Raw genomic sequence first — 15,860 nt, forward strand, 5'->3', positions numbered from 1 at the left:
TTAAAATCCAATAAGGATATGCCTAGAAATGTCATTTTCCTGATTTTAGCAGTTAGCCAAGGGGCCCAATTATCGTCCACCCAACCACTTTCAATGGAGAAATGTCAAGTTTGACGCTGCGGAAGGCACACATACGGTTTGAGAGCATATTTACATACTCAAATCTTAAAGTAAGAAGCTGTAATTTTGTGTGCAGCATTATAGGATGTGTAGTCATCGATGAGTTAATTAGGATTCCTCCCTTAGGAGGAAACCTGAACCAAGGGTTATGTGCTCCTGAGCTTAATTTAGCAGGGTATAGATCAAACTTCAAACATCAAACAGTATAAAAATAATGAAGTAATTATTATCTTTAATTTTTGTAAACTGATCTGTGGTTTAAGGACAGACCTCTTCACTGCCCACAAACTCCTTCTGAAACCTAATAGGATGAGGACATCGTCTGACAAACGTCTCCTTCTCAGGAGGGGTACAAGACCTGTGTGCCCTGTGGGGCTCAGGCAGAACTTGGCTAGGCAGAACTCTCTCCAAGACTTCTGACAAGACTGTTCTCACAAAGGCCTTTGTCTTCTCTACCCTAGCGAGACTGGTAACATTGACTGGTATCGACAATCTATAGATTGAGACACCATGGTGTATTGTATTCATTGTTTGATTTGCATCATTTCTTATCTTATTTAACTATAAAGAACTTGGTCTGGCATTTAATCTTGTTTTCTTCTCCACCCAAATTAGAACCTCAACAAAATGGTGGCCTCCGATGTGTTTGGGGGAGAGAGATCTGGACGAGTAGGTCCCCGAGAAGGGGACCCAGCAGACAGAGTAAGGGAGCAGGGTGAGTGTCAGGTGGTTGACTGACACCCACTCTGGCCCATCATAACAAGGTAAGCAGAGCCTGCTTAAACTAAATCTGCATAGCTTACGACCCAGTAACTTTAGGAGTGAGTGTCTGTAAACTGCTGTTAGGCCTGTGACCAAAGGCTGCTAGAACCAAATTGACCCTGTAAAGATACTTGGAGTTGACATAAACATTGATGCAAACTCAAAGATAGATCATAATAGATCCCTGATGTAATTTTTATTTTAAGGAACAGCAGTTTTATTTAAGAGCAGCTGGCAGACAGCGTTTTTATTTCAGAGCAGCTGTAGGAGTGTGAGTGTTGGAGCAATAGAGGATGGAATACTAGCCCATATGACTGGGGATACAAGCAATAAAGAGGGTTAGTGGGGGTGAGAACCAGCTGGAAAGGTTTTCAGTAATCAGAGGGAAGCTTGTTAGGGATTGCAAACCCAAAAATGTGTAACCCTTGAAGAGGTCGGCGGTTGTCTTATGCCTGCATGGCCATAAATGAGTTATTTGTCAGGTGCGACTAGGAAATGCCTGTGACACTAGGGTAGGTCAGAGGTCACAATATTACTAAAGTGCATAATGCCATGCAACTTTAAACAAGGAAAATAGAAGGAATGTCAAGGTCATTTCTAGGAGCACTATCTAAAGACCTAAACAAAAGCTATCTAGCATGCAGTGTCCTTTTGTCTATGCTTGCGAAGGCTCTGCTTATCGTCTCACATCCTCCCATATTGTGATACTATTTAAATCTATTCAACTCCCTTTTTTTCCTGTATTCATTGTCCAGCCTTCTGAGATACTCAATTTGAGTGTATCAGACAGCACCTTACTGGATGTAGTCCACGGTATGGTAAGATGTCTCTGTGGTACAGCCCCCTGCCCCGACACAGGGCCCAGTCCACTGGAAGTGCTTCTCATCTGTTGTGCATGGACGACCCCCACCCTACATGGAGGCACCTGAGAGAGAGACAGAGAGAGACAGAGAGACAGAGAGAGAAAGAGAGAGAGAGAGAGAGAGAGGACAAAGTTAACCTAGAGAGGCCCAAAACAAAAACTATGACAGCAGCGTCACTTGGTTCTGTCTATGAAGTTGGATAAACAAAGGTTCCTTTAAATTCATACCCTTCAGGAGGTGATTCAGGCTTCTCTCTGTGTGAACGTAAATGCAACATGAAGAATGATAACATGTCTTGATTTCATGTTCTGGTATACATGCCTCTGAGGCCAACACAAGACCCCTCTTCTAGAACATTTTAAGGTGCTGCGACGGGACGTGTATCACAGCCTTTCGTGGCCACGGGTGGGGATTTCATAAACAATTTATTCCACACATGACATAGTACACGGTCTGTTTGCGTGCATTACCACAGTCTACCACTAGATGGTAGCGTTAGCCTGTACAGATGTGCAACAGATGCTCATGTACATGTACTCACTGTCAACTCATCGAGAATCTCTTCTGTGCTGTGAATTATTTTCATAGGCAACACTCACATACCAATTCGTATTGTAAATATACATTGTGATTGTGCAGTTGTGCACCAACCGCCAGACCGTTATGTAAATTGAAGGATATATCTATGTGTCTATTCCAATATGTAATGATGGTATTCAATGACACAAATCTGTGTTCTAGAAAGAGTGGTCTGGAGTCGCAGAGGTCCCATAATATCAGCTTTAATGCAGCAGTTGGAAATCAACACGTACAGAGCTCTGGGGTTGTCTACGTTTCCCTACCCGCAACAGAGTTTGGGCTGGTTCACGAAGTCCAACTGGCTATCTGTCCCTCCCCAGCATATATTTATACAGTGCAATTGAAACACAAGTATCAAAAAAGGGTCGAGCTTGTTCTCTCGTGCTCAGGTGCCGTCTCCACCCTGTTTCAAGGTTGTTTCTGAAAATGAAGAGATAGAGACACAAAGAACAGCCTGCTTCCCACACTCAGTGTGAGACCCAATGTTTAAGCCTGAGCACACTTCTAAGTTCATAACTTTAATAAGCACAATGCATAACTTTAATAAGCACAATATATTCTTTAAAATCTGACTTTGGAGGTAAAGGGTCAAAAATACAGATCCTTGATCGCTAATTTTCCTGGCAGGACTACGCCGTCTCTACAGTGATTCTAACAAAAAAAAATGCTGTCATTCAATGCATTCTGTGTGAAAACAAGGAAAAAAGTATCCAAAGTTTAGTCCACAGACTTGTTGTGTTAAGTGTGTGCATAGAGTTTTGTAATTTCAGAACGAACAAATGTGCTAAACCAATTGTAATGTTTTTGTTGTTGCTTGCCACACTGTTTTGCTAATCTTTTTTCGATAGGTCGCCGATGTTGGTACAACACCTGTAATGTTTGCAGTCTCAGGCAAGGGCAGAGATAGTAGAATTCAACAACTGCCACAGGTAATATAACTTTATTTTCAATTTGACCAAAGACCACAGTGTTTTATTCTACATCATTCAATGTATTTTGCCTATATATAAATTAACCTCGCAATGTCATCGCAGATTAAAATTACCATTCGAAATATGTATTTCTTTCATGAGGAGGCAGCAGAACCACAAAGGCTCTATCACTTATTACCTGATGTCCAGTGTCCTTGGCTTGAGCACTCACGACACCAGCGCAACGGGGCTGAAGGGTGCATTGACGCTGAACAAACTTGATGGGTACGTTTTGGGGGGTAACTCTTGCCTCATAAAATCATTCACAGTTGGTACACTTAATGATTCTCTTAAAAGAGAGAACTCTAAAAGAGAGAATCATTAATGAGTTGTGTATCTCAACACTTTAGTTGGCAAACTTAACAAAAAAGGATATTACATTGTACAACATTGTATCCATAGAGGGACTTGACTCTGAAAGTATGGTGTCAAAATGAAGACTTTAATTAGACAATCAATGACAACATCACCATGAAACTATAAACACTATAATATAGTAAACAATAATAAAAAAAGGTAAGGAATAAATTGTGTCTGTCTTGCTTGTTCTGGTTCTTGATCTTCTGCTTTACTTTCTATGTGCACAATCTGATGTATTTAGCGTGACGTACAGTGAATGATATATAATGTAATGTCCTCAGACAGGTCTTTCCAAAGCCTATGGGTGCTAATGCTAAAATCCTTAACAATCCTTCAGTATTGACACAATTAGGCCAAGTGTGATTCCTTTGCAAGACAAGGGAATATGTTAACACATGTTGGACCACACTGCATGCACAATCTCTGTAAACCCTGTAAATATACATGTTACAACATTAAAAGTATTACTAGAATGTGATACATAAAATAAGAAACAAAATCCTATCAAACATGACATTAAAAGCTGTTTAGAACTATATTTACAAGAATACAACTTTTAATGATAATTTCTCGGTCCACCTTCCTCTTCAACTGTTGAGACCACCTTTCCAGAGGTGTGTCATTAAAGTCTGATTGTCATTTTAGCATTCATGCAAATCAACGACTGTCCCAGACGAGTGTCTGTGTGACCAGTGACAAAGGGGCTGTATTATTCAGGTCTCTGCCAATACAGCCCTACAACACAATTATCCGTCTTCATCAGAACTACTAAGTATTGTGTTCCTTAAAGTACAGATACAGTTTCAAGAACAACCTGCATGAGCCTCAACAGCTCGTGTAATTAAAACAATAACAAACCAACCAATCTTACTCTACAAATGGGTGAAACACACAGACACTCTGAAGGGCTGCAGAGATAAACAGAGGTCAACCAGAAATTAATATGGAGCACCTTGATGGTTTCTTATGAAATTACAAATGTGTGCTTCAAAACTGAAAGGTGTCAGCCAGTGTTTACCAAGATTCTACCCAGTCTGACACAGCTTCCCCTCCATTGTTAGAGGGGTAGAGTATCTTCCCTGTGTCCGGTCATGTTGGACTGTAGATCTGGTGTTACTGCATGTGCTGTCCCAGTAGGTGCAGGCCAGTAGTTCTTCCAACTGTGGGTCATAAGGAAGTTCTCTCAGGTGGTGACTTCTGGGACAACTTCACCCCCTTGGTTTTTCTATCATAGATATGCATAAACTATTCAAAAGGTCATTTGTTTGACAAATTGTGTGGTCTGCTTAGATCTTCTCTGCTGTGTGGGTCCGGCGGTGACGTCTGAGATTGCCAGCCTGGCTAAAGGTTGTATCACAGAGGTCACAGCTTTAGGGCTTCTCTCCAGTGTGGATTTTGCGGTGAGTTGTCAATACCCCAGTCTGTCTAAAGGTTTTACCACAGAGGTCACAGCTGTAGGGCTTCTCTCCAGTGTGGATCTTGTGGTGACCTCTTAAGCTGCCAGCATGGATAAAGGTTTTACCACAGAGGTCACAGCTGTAAGGCTTCTCTCCAGTGTGGATCCTGCTATGAGCTTTGAAATGGTCAACACGCCTAAAGGTTTTACCACAGAGGTCACAGGTGTAGGGTTTCTCTCCAGTGTGGATCCTGCAGTGATCTGTGTAACTGCTAGCACGGCTAAAGGTTTTACCACAGAGGTCACAGGTGTAGGGCTTCTATCCAGTGTGGATCCTGCAGTGATCTGTGTAACTGCTAGCACGGCTAAAGGTTTTACCACAGAGGTCACAGGTGTAGGGTTTCTCTCCAGTGTGGATCCTGCTATGAGCTCTGAAATTGGCAGCATGGCTAAAGGTTTGACCACAGAGGTCACAGTTGTAGGGCTTCTCTCCAGTGTGGATTCTGTGGTGAGCTGTCAAATCCCCAGTCAGTCTAAAGGTTTTATCACAGAGGTCACAACAGTAGGGCTTCTCTCCCGTGTGGATTCTGCAGTGAGATGTCAAAAGGCCAGCCCGCCTAAAGGTTTTACCACAGAGGTCACAGCTGTAGGTCTTCTCTCCAATGTGGATTCTGCGGTGAGCTGTGAAACTGCTTGCATGGCTAAAGGTTTTACCACAGAGGTCACAACTGTAGGGCTTCTCTCCAGTGTGGATCCTGCAGTGATCTGTGTAACTGCTAGTACGGCTAAAGGTTTTACCACAGAGGTCACAGCTGTAGGGCTTCTCTCCAGTATGGATCCTGCAGTGAGATGTTAAATGGCCAGCCTGTCTAAAGGTTTGACCACAGAGGTCACAGCTGTAGGGCTTCTCTCCAGTGTGGATTCTGCGGTGAGCTGTCAAATCCCCAGTCAGTCTAAAGGTTTTACCACAGAGGTCACAACTGTAGGGCTTCTCTCCAGTGTGGATCCTGCAGTGAGATGTCAAAAGGTCAGCCCGCCTAAAGGTTTTACCACAGAGGTCACAGCTGTAGGGCTTCTCTCCAGTGTGGATTCTGCGGTGAGTTGTGAAACTGCTTGCATGGCTAAAGGTTTTATCACAGAGGTCACAGCCGTAGGGCTTCTCTCCAGTGTGGATCCTGCGGTGATCTGTGTAATTGCTAGCACGGCTAAAGGTTTTACCACAGAGGTCACAGCTGTAGGTCTTCTCTCCAGTGTGGATCCTGCTATGAGCTCTGAAATGGCCAGCCTGGCTAAATGTTTTACCACAGAGGTCACAGTTGTAGGGCTTCTCTTCAGTGTGGATTCTTCGGTGAGCTGTTAATTCCCCAGTCTGTCTAAAGGTTTTACCACAGAGTTCACAGCTGTAGGGCTTCTCTCCATTGTGGATCCTCATGTGCCTCCTGAGGTTACTGGGTGAGGAAAGGCTCTTCCCACCTGTGTCACAGTGATGTGTCTCCATAACTCTCTCTCTTTGTTCTCTGTCTGGTCTCTCTGGATCCTGTATATAGTCTCTGGAAGCTTGTGTCTCTCTGGTTGATCCTCTGTCTGGTTACTGCTGTTTCTGGTTGAGTCTCTCTGGTTGAGTCTCTCTCTGTAGTCTCTCTGGTTGGGTCTCTGTAGTCTCTCTGGTTGAGTCTCTGTAGTCTCTCTGGAGCCTTAAGGTGTCTCCTTTGTCTAGTCTCCGCCCATGATCAAGTATGATTGGCCAGTATAAGATCTGCAGCTTTTACATATAAATGGAATATTTTGTCTTTGGTCATAATGTCCACTTTGCATATGTAATGTTGATCATTTGGTGAGAGGTGTATGTCTCTCAGGTTTATTTTTACTGGAGAAACACAAAACACTGAAAAAATGTATTTGGCCTACAACTCCTCTTTATAGTAATTTGGTTTTCTTCAAAATTATAGGCTATATGATTAGCCTACAAAATACGCATTACATGCAAATTAACCATAAAATGACTTTGGATTGGTATTGCAAAGTTTTAAATCCAATGATAACTAGAGAGGGTACAATTTCTGGGGAAATTGTAGGGTGCGCTTGCTTGCGTCGGTTGCACAGGGGTCCGTTTTGTAATGAAATTTTTACAACTGATATTTCTGTATATTTTATATAAAAATGCATAGCCTACTTATTATTTATAAAGATTACATCGATTTAAAAGCATATTTTTTTTGCTGCTCATTTACAACTCAAAATACGAGTGAAGTGTAGAATGAAATAGATGTCTTCTCATTTCCCCTGCAAGAGGCAGCCTCATAGCTGAATCAACGAATACATTTGGCAGACCGGTGTAAAAATTGACCTAATCTCTATGACTTAAACGTCCTTTTAAGTTTTTCCCTTCTAGTGATATTTTCAGGCATTTAGCCTACTCATATTGCATTCATTCATTAATAAAGAACCCCCTTTGAAGATTATTCTAAGACGTTACAGGCAGTAGAAGATGGAATCGCGATTTCATCTGCTAACTGAAAATATGCCCCCCAAAACGTAAATAAGCTTGATTTATTTAGTGGTAAATCGCTCATTCATAAAAAGCTCACGGGTAGCGATCATTGTGAGTAACAACGCAAAATGCGATATATATAGCCCTGTGTGGAGAAGCTGCCTTGCATTGAAGCTATAGTTAGCCTAGCTATCCCCCAAGTTAACAGATGCGAAACGAATGTTCTGCCAAAGGTAAAAGCTGCCCCGGTAAATTGTACTACTACGGTACAGTAGCCTACTAGACTACTGCTGTGTTCGTCTTGGTAGCGATTGCGTTGGTTGAATTCGATGCAACGTTCCGTTGTACGGTTTAGGCTGAAGTAAATTATTTTCATGAACAGATTGACAAAGTTTAGGCTGTGGCAATGAAGTTCAGGTTAGTAGTCAGATAGTTTCACCAATTAAAAGACTTGATTTAATTAAGTAAGGGGAGTGCCGAACATGTTCTGTCGCCGTTTGACTTCCGTAACAGCTGTGTAGATGTTTTGTAGTGTGTCTCGCGTAGGCTACAGCGTTGCAGTGAGAAACACTGGTTTGAAACCACAGGTAATGCTAATTTCACCAACAAATCGTTTACTTGTAATGTAATGTCATAATAAATCCTACAACGAAAATGTATTTGTGAGGAATGTTTATTTTAACTATTGAAAACAGATGCATCATAGACCACTGTAGACCACCGGGCAACAGAGGCTAATGTCATGATGCTAATGCCTCAGTGAAATATTAGACTACCGTTTCCGAAAGTAGATGTGGGCCTACTTCCTTAATAATATCAGCTAATATTGTACATTACATTTCACAATTGTGTTTCACATCACAAAGTAAAACTATTAATTTCTGGGGAAATTGTCAAGAGTATATGGCTGCAGCCTCCCGTCTCATGCCCTCCCGTCTCATGCCCTCCCGTCTCATGCCCTCCCGTCTCATGCCCTCCCGTCTCATGCCCTCCCGTCTCATGCCCTCCCGTCTCATGCCCTCCCGTCTCATGCCCTCCCGTCTCATGCCCTCCCGTCTCATGCTTCTACTTTTCAAAATAAAAGCTCGCGCCTGTTCCGCTATTTCTCCTTCCTCGCGTCTGGTCCGCTATTTCTCCTTCCTACTTATGGTGTAAGTGTTTTTTTTTTTTTAGCTAGACTACAAACTAAAAATCCATTCTATGGCTGCAGCCTGGGAGGTCCGGTTGAGTTTAGGCGTCACAACGACGGTTGAGGTTAGGATTAGTTTAAGGCCATGAGTCGTAGCAGAGGAGAGAGGTTAAGGTCAGCAAGCAGAGTCAAGTAAGAGCACAGAGGTCGAGGTTAAGGTTAGGCACAACCACGACGGTTGGGGGACAATGATGGTCGGTACAGCACCGTGCATTTTGTCACCTGCGGTGTGTTCTTTTTTTAAAAGACACACTGATGTGTAGCTTAAGGAAAATCACAAAAAGAAACCATCAAAGTCTGCAACCATAAATTGCTCTAACGTAAGCTAATATTCGCTAACAAATTCGGTATCAACATAAAACGCTGATGCAGTTTTAAATGAAGGTCATCGCAGGTTTCATCAAATATGCGTTAACATCAGGGACAGAACAATAACATCCAGAAATCAGCAAACTATATGGATACAATTGTTAATTTAACAGTTTAAACGTTTTTCAATTTATTGCAACAAACGTGCTTACGAACTTACCTTTAACTCATCCGTAAAATAATTCTCGATTTAGTATTTTTGACCCTCTGAACTTACATTTACCGAACTTACCGTTGGACAGCCTGGGCATGAGATGGGAGGGCATGAGACGGGAGGGCATGAGACGGGAGGCTGCAGGCATACCTATCTCCACAAATCGGTAGTAAGGTAGTAAATCAAGGCAGCCACAGACTATTTCGTTTTGGTCTGATGCTACACATCAGTCCTATCGTGATGGGTCCGCGATTTAATGTGTGATTATGCAACATAAGGTCATGTAGGCCTATACTCACTGACAACTCATTGATAATCTCTTCTGTGCTGTGAATTATATTCATAGGCAACACTCACACACGACCAATTCATATTAAACCATGTAAATATACATGTTACAATATTAAATGTATTACTAGAATGTGATACATGAAATAAGAAACAAAATCCTATCAAACATGACATTAAAAGCTGTTTAGAATTATATTTACAAGAACACAACTTTTAATGATAATTTCTTCCTCGGTCCACCTTCCTCTTCAACTGTTGAGACCACATTTCCAGAGGTGTGTCATTAAAGTGTTATTGTTATTTTAGCATTCATGCAAATCAACAGCTGTCCCAAACGAGTGTCTGGGTGACCAGTGACAATGGGGATGTATTATTCAGGTCTCTGCCAATACAGCCCTACAACACAATTATCCGTCTTCATCAGAACTACTAAGTATTGTATTCCTTAAAGTACAGATAAAGTTTCAAGAACAACCTGCATGAGCCTCAACAGCTCTTGTAATTAAAGAAATAATAAACCAACCAATCTTACTTAACAAATGGGTCAAATACACAGACACTCTGAAGGGCTGCAGAGATAAACAGAGGTCAACCAGAAATGAATATTAAGCACCTTGATGGTTTTTTTATGAAATGACAACTGTGTCCTTCAAAACTGAAAGGTTTTTAGTCAGTGTTTAGCAAGATTATATCCAGTTTGACAGAACTTCCCCTCCATTGTTACAGGGTATCTTCCCTGTGTTTTGTCATGTTGGACTGTAGATCTAGTGTTACTGCATGTGCTGTCCCAGTAGGTACAGGCCAGTAGTTCTTCCAGCTGTGGGTCCTACAGAAGTTCTTTCAGGTGGTGACTGCTGGGACAACTGCACCCTCTTGGTTTTTCTATCATAGATATGCATAAACTGTTCAATAGGTCATTTGTTTGACATAAGTAGTCAGTGTGTGCTGCTTAGATCTTCTCTCCTGTGTGGGTCCTGCAGTGAGCTCTGAGATTGCCAGCCTGGCTAAAGGTTTTATCACAGAGGTCACAGCTGTAGGGCTTCTCTCCAGTGTGGATTCTGCGGTGAGCTGTTAATTCCCCAGTCTGTCTAAAGGTTTTACCACAGAGGTCACAGCTGTAGGGCTTCTCTCCTGTGTGGATTCTGCGGTGAGCTGTCAATTCCCCATTCTGTTTGAAGGTTTTACCACAGAGGTCACAGCTGTAGGGTTTCTCTCCAGTGTGGATCCTGCTATGAACTCTGAAATGGGCAGCCTGACTAAAAGTTTTACCACAGAGGTCACAGCTGTAGAGCTTCTCTCCAGTGTGGATCCTGCGATGATCTGTGTAACTGCTAGCAAAGGGAGGGGTGCACGGGGTGATATGATTTGCTGCAGAGAATGTGGAAGTCAAGGCCGGTGAGAGGTACCGGATAGGAGAGGCGAGATGACCACACCATGACCACACCATGGGACAAGGAGAGGGTACAATGGGCCTTACAACTCTGGAGAATCAACAACAGGAGATCTTCCCTGTCTCCTCAGCCAAACTACGATCATCTGGAGAAGGAGGTGGAGAGGAGGAAGATGTTTCTGCAGGAGGACAAGCTGAAGGCCAAGGGGCTGAATCCTGACGGGACCCCTGCACTGTCTGCCCTGGGGGGCTTCTCCCCCGGCTCCAAACCTTGTGAGGCTAACCTTTTATTCTTCATTCAACCTTTATGTAACAAGGAAAACCTGTTGAGACATAATCCCTTTTTCAAGGAGACCTGGCCACGAATGGCAGTATAGCGATATTCAAAAGTTATATTGACCACATCTTACTTGCTCGCCTCAGGGTCCTCGAGGTGTGCAATCTGCCTACTCTTGAGGACCTGCACACCTCGAGGACCCTGAGGCGATCAAGGAAGATTGTGGCCGACTCCTCCCACCCTGGACACACTCTGTTCCAGCCACTCCCTTCCGGCAGAAGGCTGCAGTCCATCAGGACCAAAACCTCACGCCACAAGAACAGTTTCTTTCCATCTGCCTTTTCAACAAGGCCAAGGGCTCACACAGTCTTTAAAACCACAGACTTTAAGAGTTTAAATATTTGCCATTTATTGCACTCATGCCATCTTTGCACCCATGTCACTTTTGCACTAAGTACCCTTTGTATTTTTTTATTTATAGTGTACATTATAGCTATTTTATACTTTATATATAGATTTTTTTACATACCTGCCCCCTTAGTATTAGTTAGTATTAGTTAATTAGACTCTGCACATTGTGTAGTATAGTTAGACTTGTATATTTATTTAAGATTCACTCCTATATGTTGTATGTATGCACCTTCCTGCCAGAGTAAATTCCTTGTCTGTGCAAACTTTCATGGCGATTAAAACCCTTTCTGATTCTGATTCTGCACCAAATCAGTACGCACCTACTTCCTGTTTTAACCATTGCCTTCCTTGTTCAGCAGATTGGACTGCAGCTTTGTCCACTACCAGAGGATAATGCGTGTGTGTGTTCTCCCAGGTTCTCCTAATGTTGTGAAGTCAGAGGACAAGTCCCCAAACCCCCAGAACCTGAAACCTGTCAAGAAGGAGCCGGACAACCGAGCGCAGAGCTCCAAGAGCCCACGCAGCGGGTGAGACACACACACACCACTTATTCATTAGATAAAAAAAATAAAAATAAAAAAAAACATACCGTACATAGGGAAAGATGGTAAGGTTTACCCTGAACCATAATAAACCTGTACAGTACATTCTGTATAGCCACCCATAGTTGTATAGGTATAATACTGATAGGGATGGCCTGATACCCTTCAGGAGGTGATTCAGGCTTCTCTCTGTGTGAACGTAAATCCAACATGAAGAATGATAACATGGCTTGATTTCATGTTCTGGTAGGAATGCCTCTGAGGCCAACACAAGACCCCTCTTCTAGAACATAGCGGGTGAGACACACACACACACACAAATACACACACCACTGCACACTTACTTCATACTCCCTCTAGGACCAGAGCCATGTGAAGCTCATCTCCTCTGAGTGTAACGTCTCTTCTCTGCCCCCCGTCTCTCAGGATGAGGAGGGAGGCCAGGATTGGCAGGAACAGCAGGAGTGGGAGTGGCTCCCGGTCCAGAACACGCTCTCCCTCGTGTTCCAGCTCTCCCCGCAGACATTAAGACACCTTTCCTGCATCTTTAACCTGGGGTTATTGGGAGTGGATGTAGATGAGTCTGGTGTAGGCCTGTCTAACCCCCTTCTCTCTCCTGTCTCCCCTTCTCTCTCTCCCCTCTCTCTCTCTCTCTCTCTCTCTCTCTCTCTCTCTCTCTCTCTCTCTCTCTCTCTCTCTCTCTCTCTCTCTCTCTCTCTCTCTCTCTCTCTCTCTCTCTCTCTCTCTCTCTCCCTCTCTCCTCCACCGTAGTTACAACAGCAGACGCTCGGGGACCTACAGCACCCGCTTCCGCTCTCGTTCCCACAGCCGTAGCCCATCGCCACGGCGACACCCAGTCTCGCTGCTGCTACCCTACCTCAAGCCAAAGCCCAGTCAACACGGCAACAGTGAGCCCAAGCCACCGGGTCGCCGGAGCAATAGCTGATTTGGACAAGTGTGCGTTCTTCTAAAGCCGTATTCTGTACAGACGCAAAGATTAACCGGGGGTCTCTGTTAACAGGTAGGCTTATACCTTCTGCCTACCTGCACAGCGGAATAATGATTCAGAGGAATGAACGGACATTTAGACGTTTATCTATTTAGCCATCAATGCGTGGCATTATTTATTAAAAGTACAACATGCTGCTCTCCGTGAGAGTCAGGTAACAAGTGAATGAGAGAGAGGGTGAACATCCCCCTTTATAAGATCATCAGTCACACGTGACTGAAGTCATATGAGGCGCAACAGTGCCTCCTCCTGGACAAATATAATTACATACATACATTCATACACTTATCCACTCTCAACAGTCTCCAGAATGATAGAGGCCATATTTTTGTGAAGCTGTATGCAGACTCTTGATTTCCAAACCTTTTAGGATTGTGTTGAATTTGTTACACTGGTTTTTAGTCTGCACGTGTTCCTGTCAGATTTTTACTCAATAAAAAAAACAAAAACTATGACAGCAGCGTCACTTGGTTGTGTCTATGAAGCTGGATGAACGAAGGTTCCTTTAAAGTCATACCCTTCAGGAGGTGATTCAGGCTTCTCTCTGTGTGAAAGTAAATGCAACATGAAGAATGATAACATGCCTTAGTTTCATGTTCTGGTATACATGCCTCTGAGGCCGACACAAGACCCCTCTTCTAGAACATTTTAAGGTGCTGTTACTGGACATGTATCACTGCATTTCGTGGCCTCGGGTGGGGATTTCATAAACAATTTATTCCACACACACGGCCTGGTTGCATGCATTACCACAGTCTACCACTAGATGGCAGTGGTAGCCTATGCAGATGTGCAACAGATGCTCATGTACTCACTGTCAACTCATCGAGAATGTCTTCTGTGCTGTGAATTATATTCATAGGCAACACTCACACACCAATTCGTATTGTAAGTCTACATTGTGATCCTCTCAGGTGTGTGCCAGCCGCCAGGCCGTTATGTAAATCTGACTTTGGAGGTAAAGGGTCAACAACAATACAGATCCTCGATTGCTAATTTTCCTGGCAGGACTACGCTGTCTCTACAGTGAAAACAATGTCATTCAATGCATTCAGTGTGAAAGCAAGGAAAAAAGTATCCAACTTTTAGTACACAGACCTGTTGTGTTAAGTGTGTGCTAAGAGTTTTGTAATTTCAGTACGTCATGTTTGCAGTCTCAGGCAAGGGCAGAGATAGTAAAATTCAAGCGACAAACAACTGCCACATGTAAGTTTTTTTTCAATTTGACCAAAGACCACAATGTTTTATTCTCATCATTTCATGTATTTTGCCTATACATTAATGTCATCGCAGATTAAAATTACCATTCGAAATATTTATTCCTTTTATGAGGAGGCGACAGACCATCAAGGCTCTATCGCTTATTACCTGATGTCCAGTGTCTTTGGTTGAGCACTCAGGACATCAGCATAACGGGGGTGCAAATGCTGAACAAACTTGATGGGTACGTTTTGGGGGGTAACTCTTGCCTCATAAAATCATTCACAGCTGGGACACTTAATGATTCTCTAAAAAGAGAGAACTCTAAAAGATAGACTCATTAATGAGTTGTGTATCTCAACGCTTCAGTTGCCAAACTTAACAAAAAATGATATTACATTGTACAACATTGTATCCATAGAGGAACCTGACTCTGAAAGTATGGTGTCAAAATGAAGACTTTAATTAGACAATCAATGACAACAGGACCATAAAACTATAAAAACTATAATATAGTCAACAACAACAATGAAAAAGTAAGGTATTAATAATGCCTGTCTTGCTTGTTCTGGTTCTTGATCTTCTGCTGTACTTTCTATGTGCACAATCTGGTGTATTTATAATGTAATGTCAGACAGGTGTTTCCAAAGCCTAGGTGCTAATGCTAAAATCCTTAACAATCCTTCAGGATTGACACAATTAGGCCAAGTGTGATTCCTTTGCAAGGCAAGGGAATAAGTTAACACATGTTGGACCACTGCATGCACAATCTCTTTAAATCCTGTAAATATACATGTTACAACATTAAAAGTATTACTAGAATGTGATGCATAAAATAAGAAACAAAATCCTATCAAACACAACATTAAAAGCTGTTTAGAACTATATTTACAAGAACACAACTTTTAATGATAATTTCAGAGTCTTCCTCGGTCCACCTTCCTCTTCGACTGTTGAGACCACCTTTCCAGAGGTGTGTCATTAAAGTGTGATTGTCATTTAAACATTCATGCAAATCACCGACTGTCTCAGACGAGTGTCTGGGTGACCAGTGACAAATGGGCTGTATTATTCAGGTCTCTGCCAATACAGCCATACAACACAATTATCCGTCTTCATCAGAATTACAAAGTATTGTATTCCTTAAAGTACAGATACAGTTTCAAGAACAACCTGCATGAGCCTCAACAGCTCTTGTAATTAAAGAAATAATAAACCAACCAATCTTACTCATAAAAATGTAATGTGTAATGACAATGTTGAACATATATTCCAGATACAATCAATGCTTCAGATGAAATAAGTATTGATTATGATAATGCACCAGGACGTGACAGCGTCTGAGAGAGTGAGAAGAAGGTCATTCTCAAGAAAATGTATCTTTTTGTAGCCATGTGTTCCTGGTGGATGAGATGCATGGGGCTCTCAACAAGGCAAAACACACCTAGTCACCACCTTAGAAGTGTCTGGAGATGTGTCCACAGAG

General features: G+C 42.6%; 1 protein-coding gene and 1 pseudogene across 1 annotated transcript; one reads left to right on the forward strand and one right to left on the reverse strand.

Annotated features, from left to right (window-relative positions):
• Window positions 1–4,252: 4,252 nt before the first annotated feature.
• LOC134034866 (zinc finger protein 271-like) lies at window positions 4,253–6,548 on the reverse strand (annotated as a pseudogene).
• A 4,431-nt stretch (window positions 6,549–10,979) lies between these two features.
• LOC134037260 (cyclin-L1-like) lies at window positions 10,980–12,738 on the forward strand. The gene is made up of 3 exons (XM_062482539.1): window positions 10,980–11,208; window positions 12,039–12,150; window positions 12,592–12,738. Exons 1-3 carry the CDS (start codon window positions 10,980–10,982, stop codon window positions 12,692–12,694), a joined length of 444 nt encoding a protein of 147 aa, XP_062338523.1. The 3' UTR covers window positions 12,695–12,738.
• Window positions 12,739–15,860: the final 3,122 nt, after the last annotated feature.

This window comes from Osmerus eperlanus, chromosome 2 (assembly GCF_963692335.1).
Source record: "Osmerus eperlanus chromosome 2, fOsmEpe2.1, whole genome shotgun sequence".
Lineage (NCBI taxonomy): Eukaryota > Metazoa > Chordata > Actinopteri > Osmeriformes > Osmeridae > Osmerus > Osmerus eperlanus.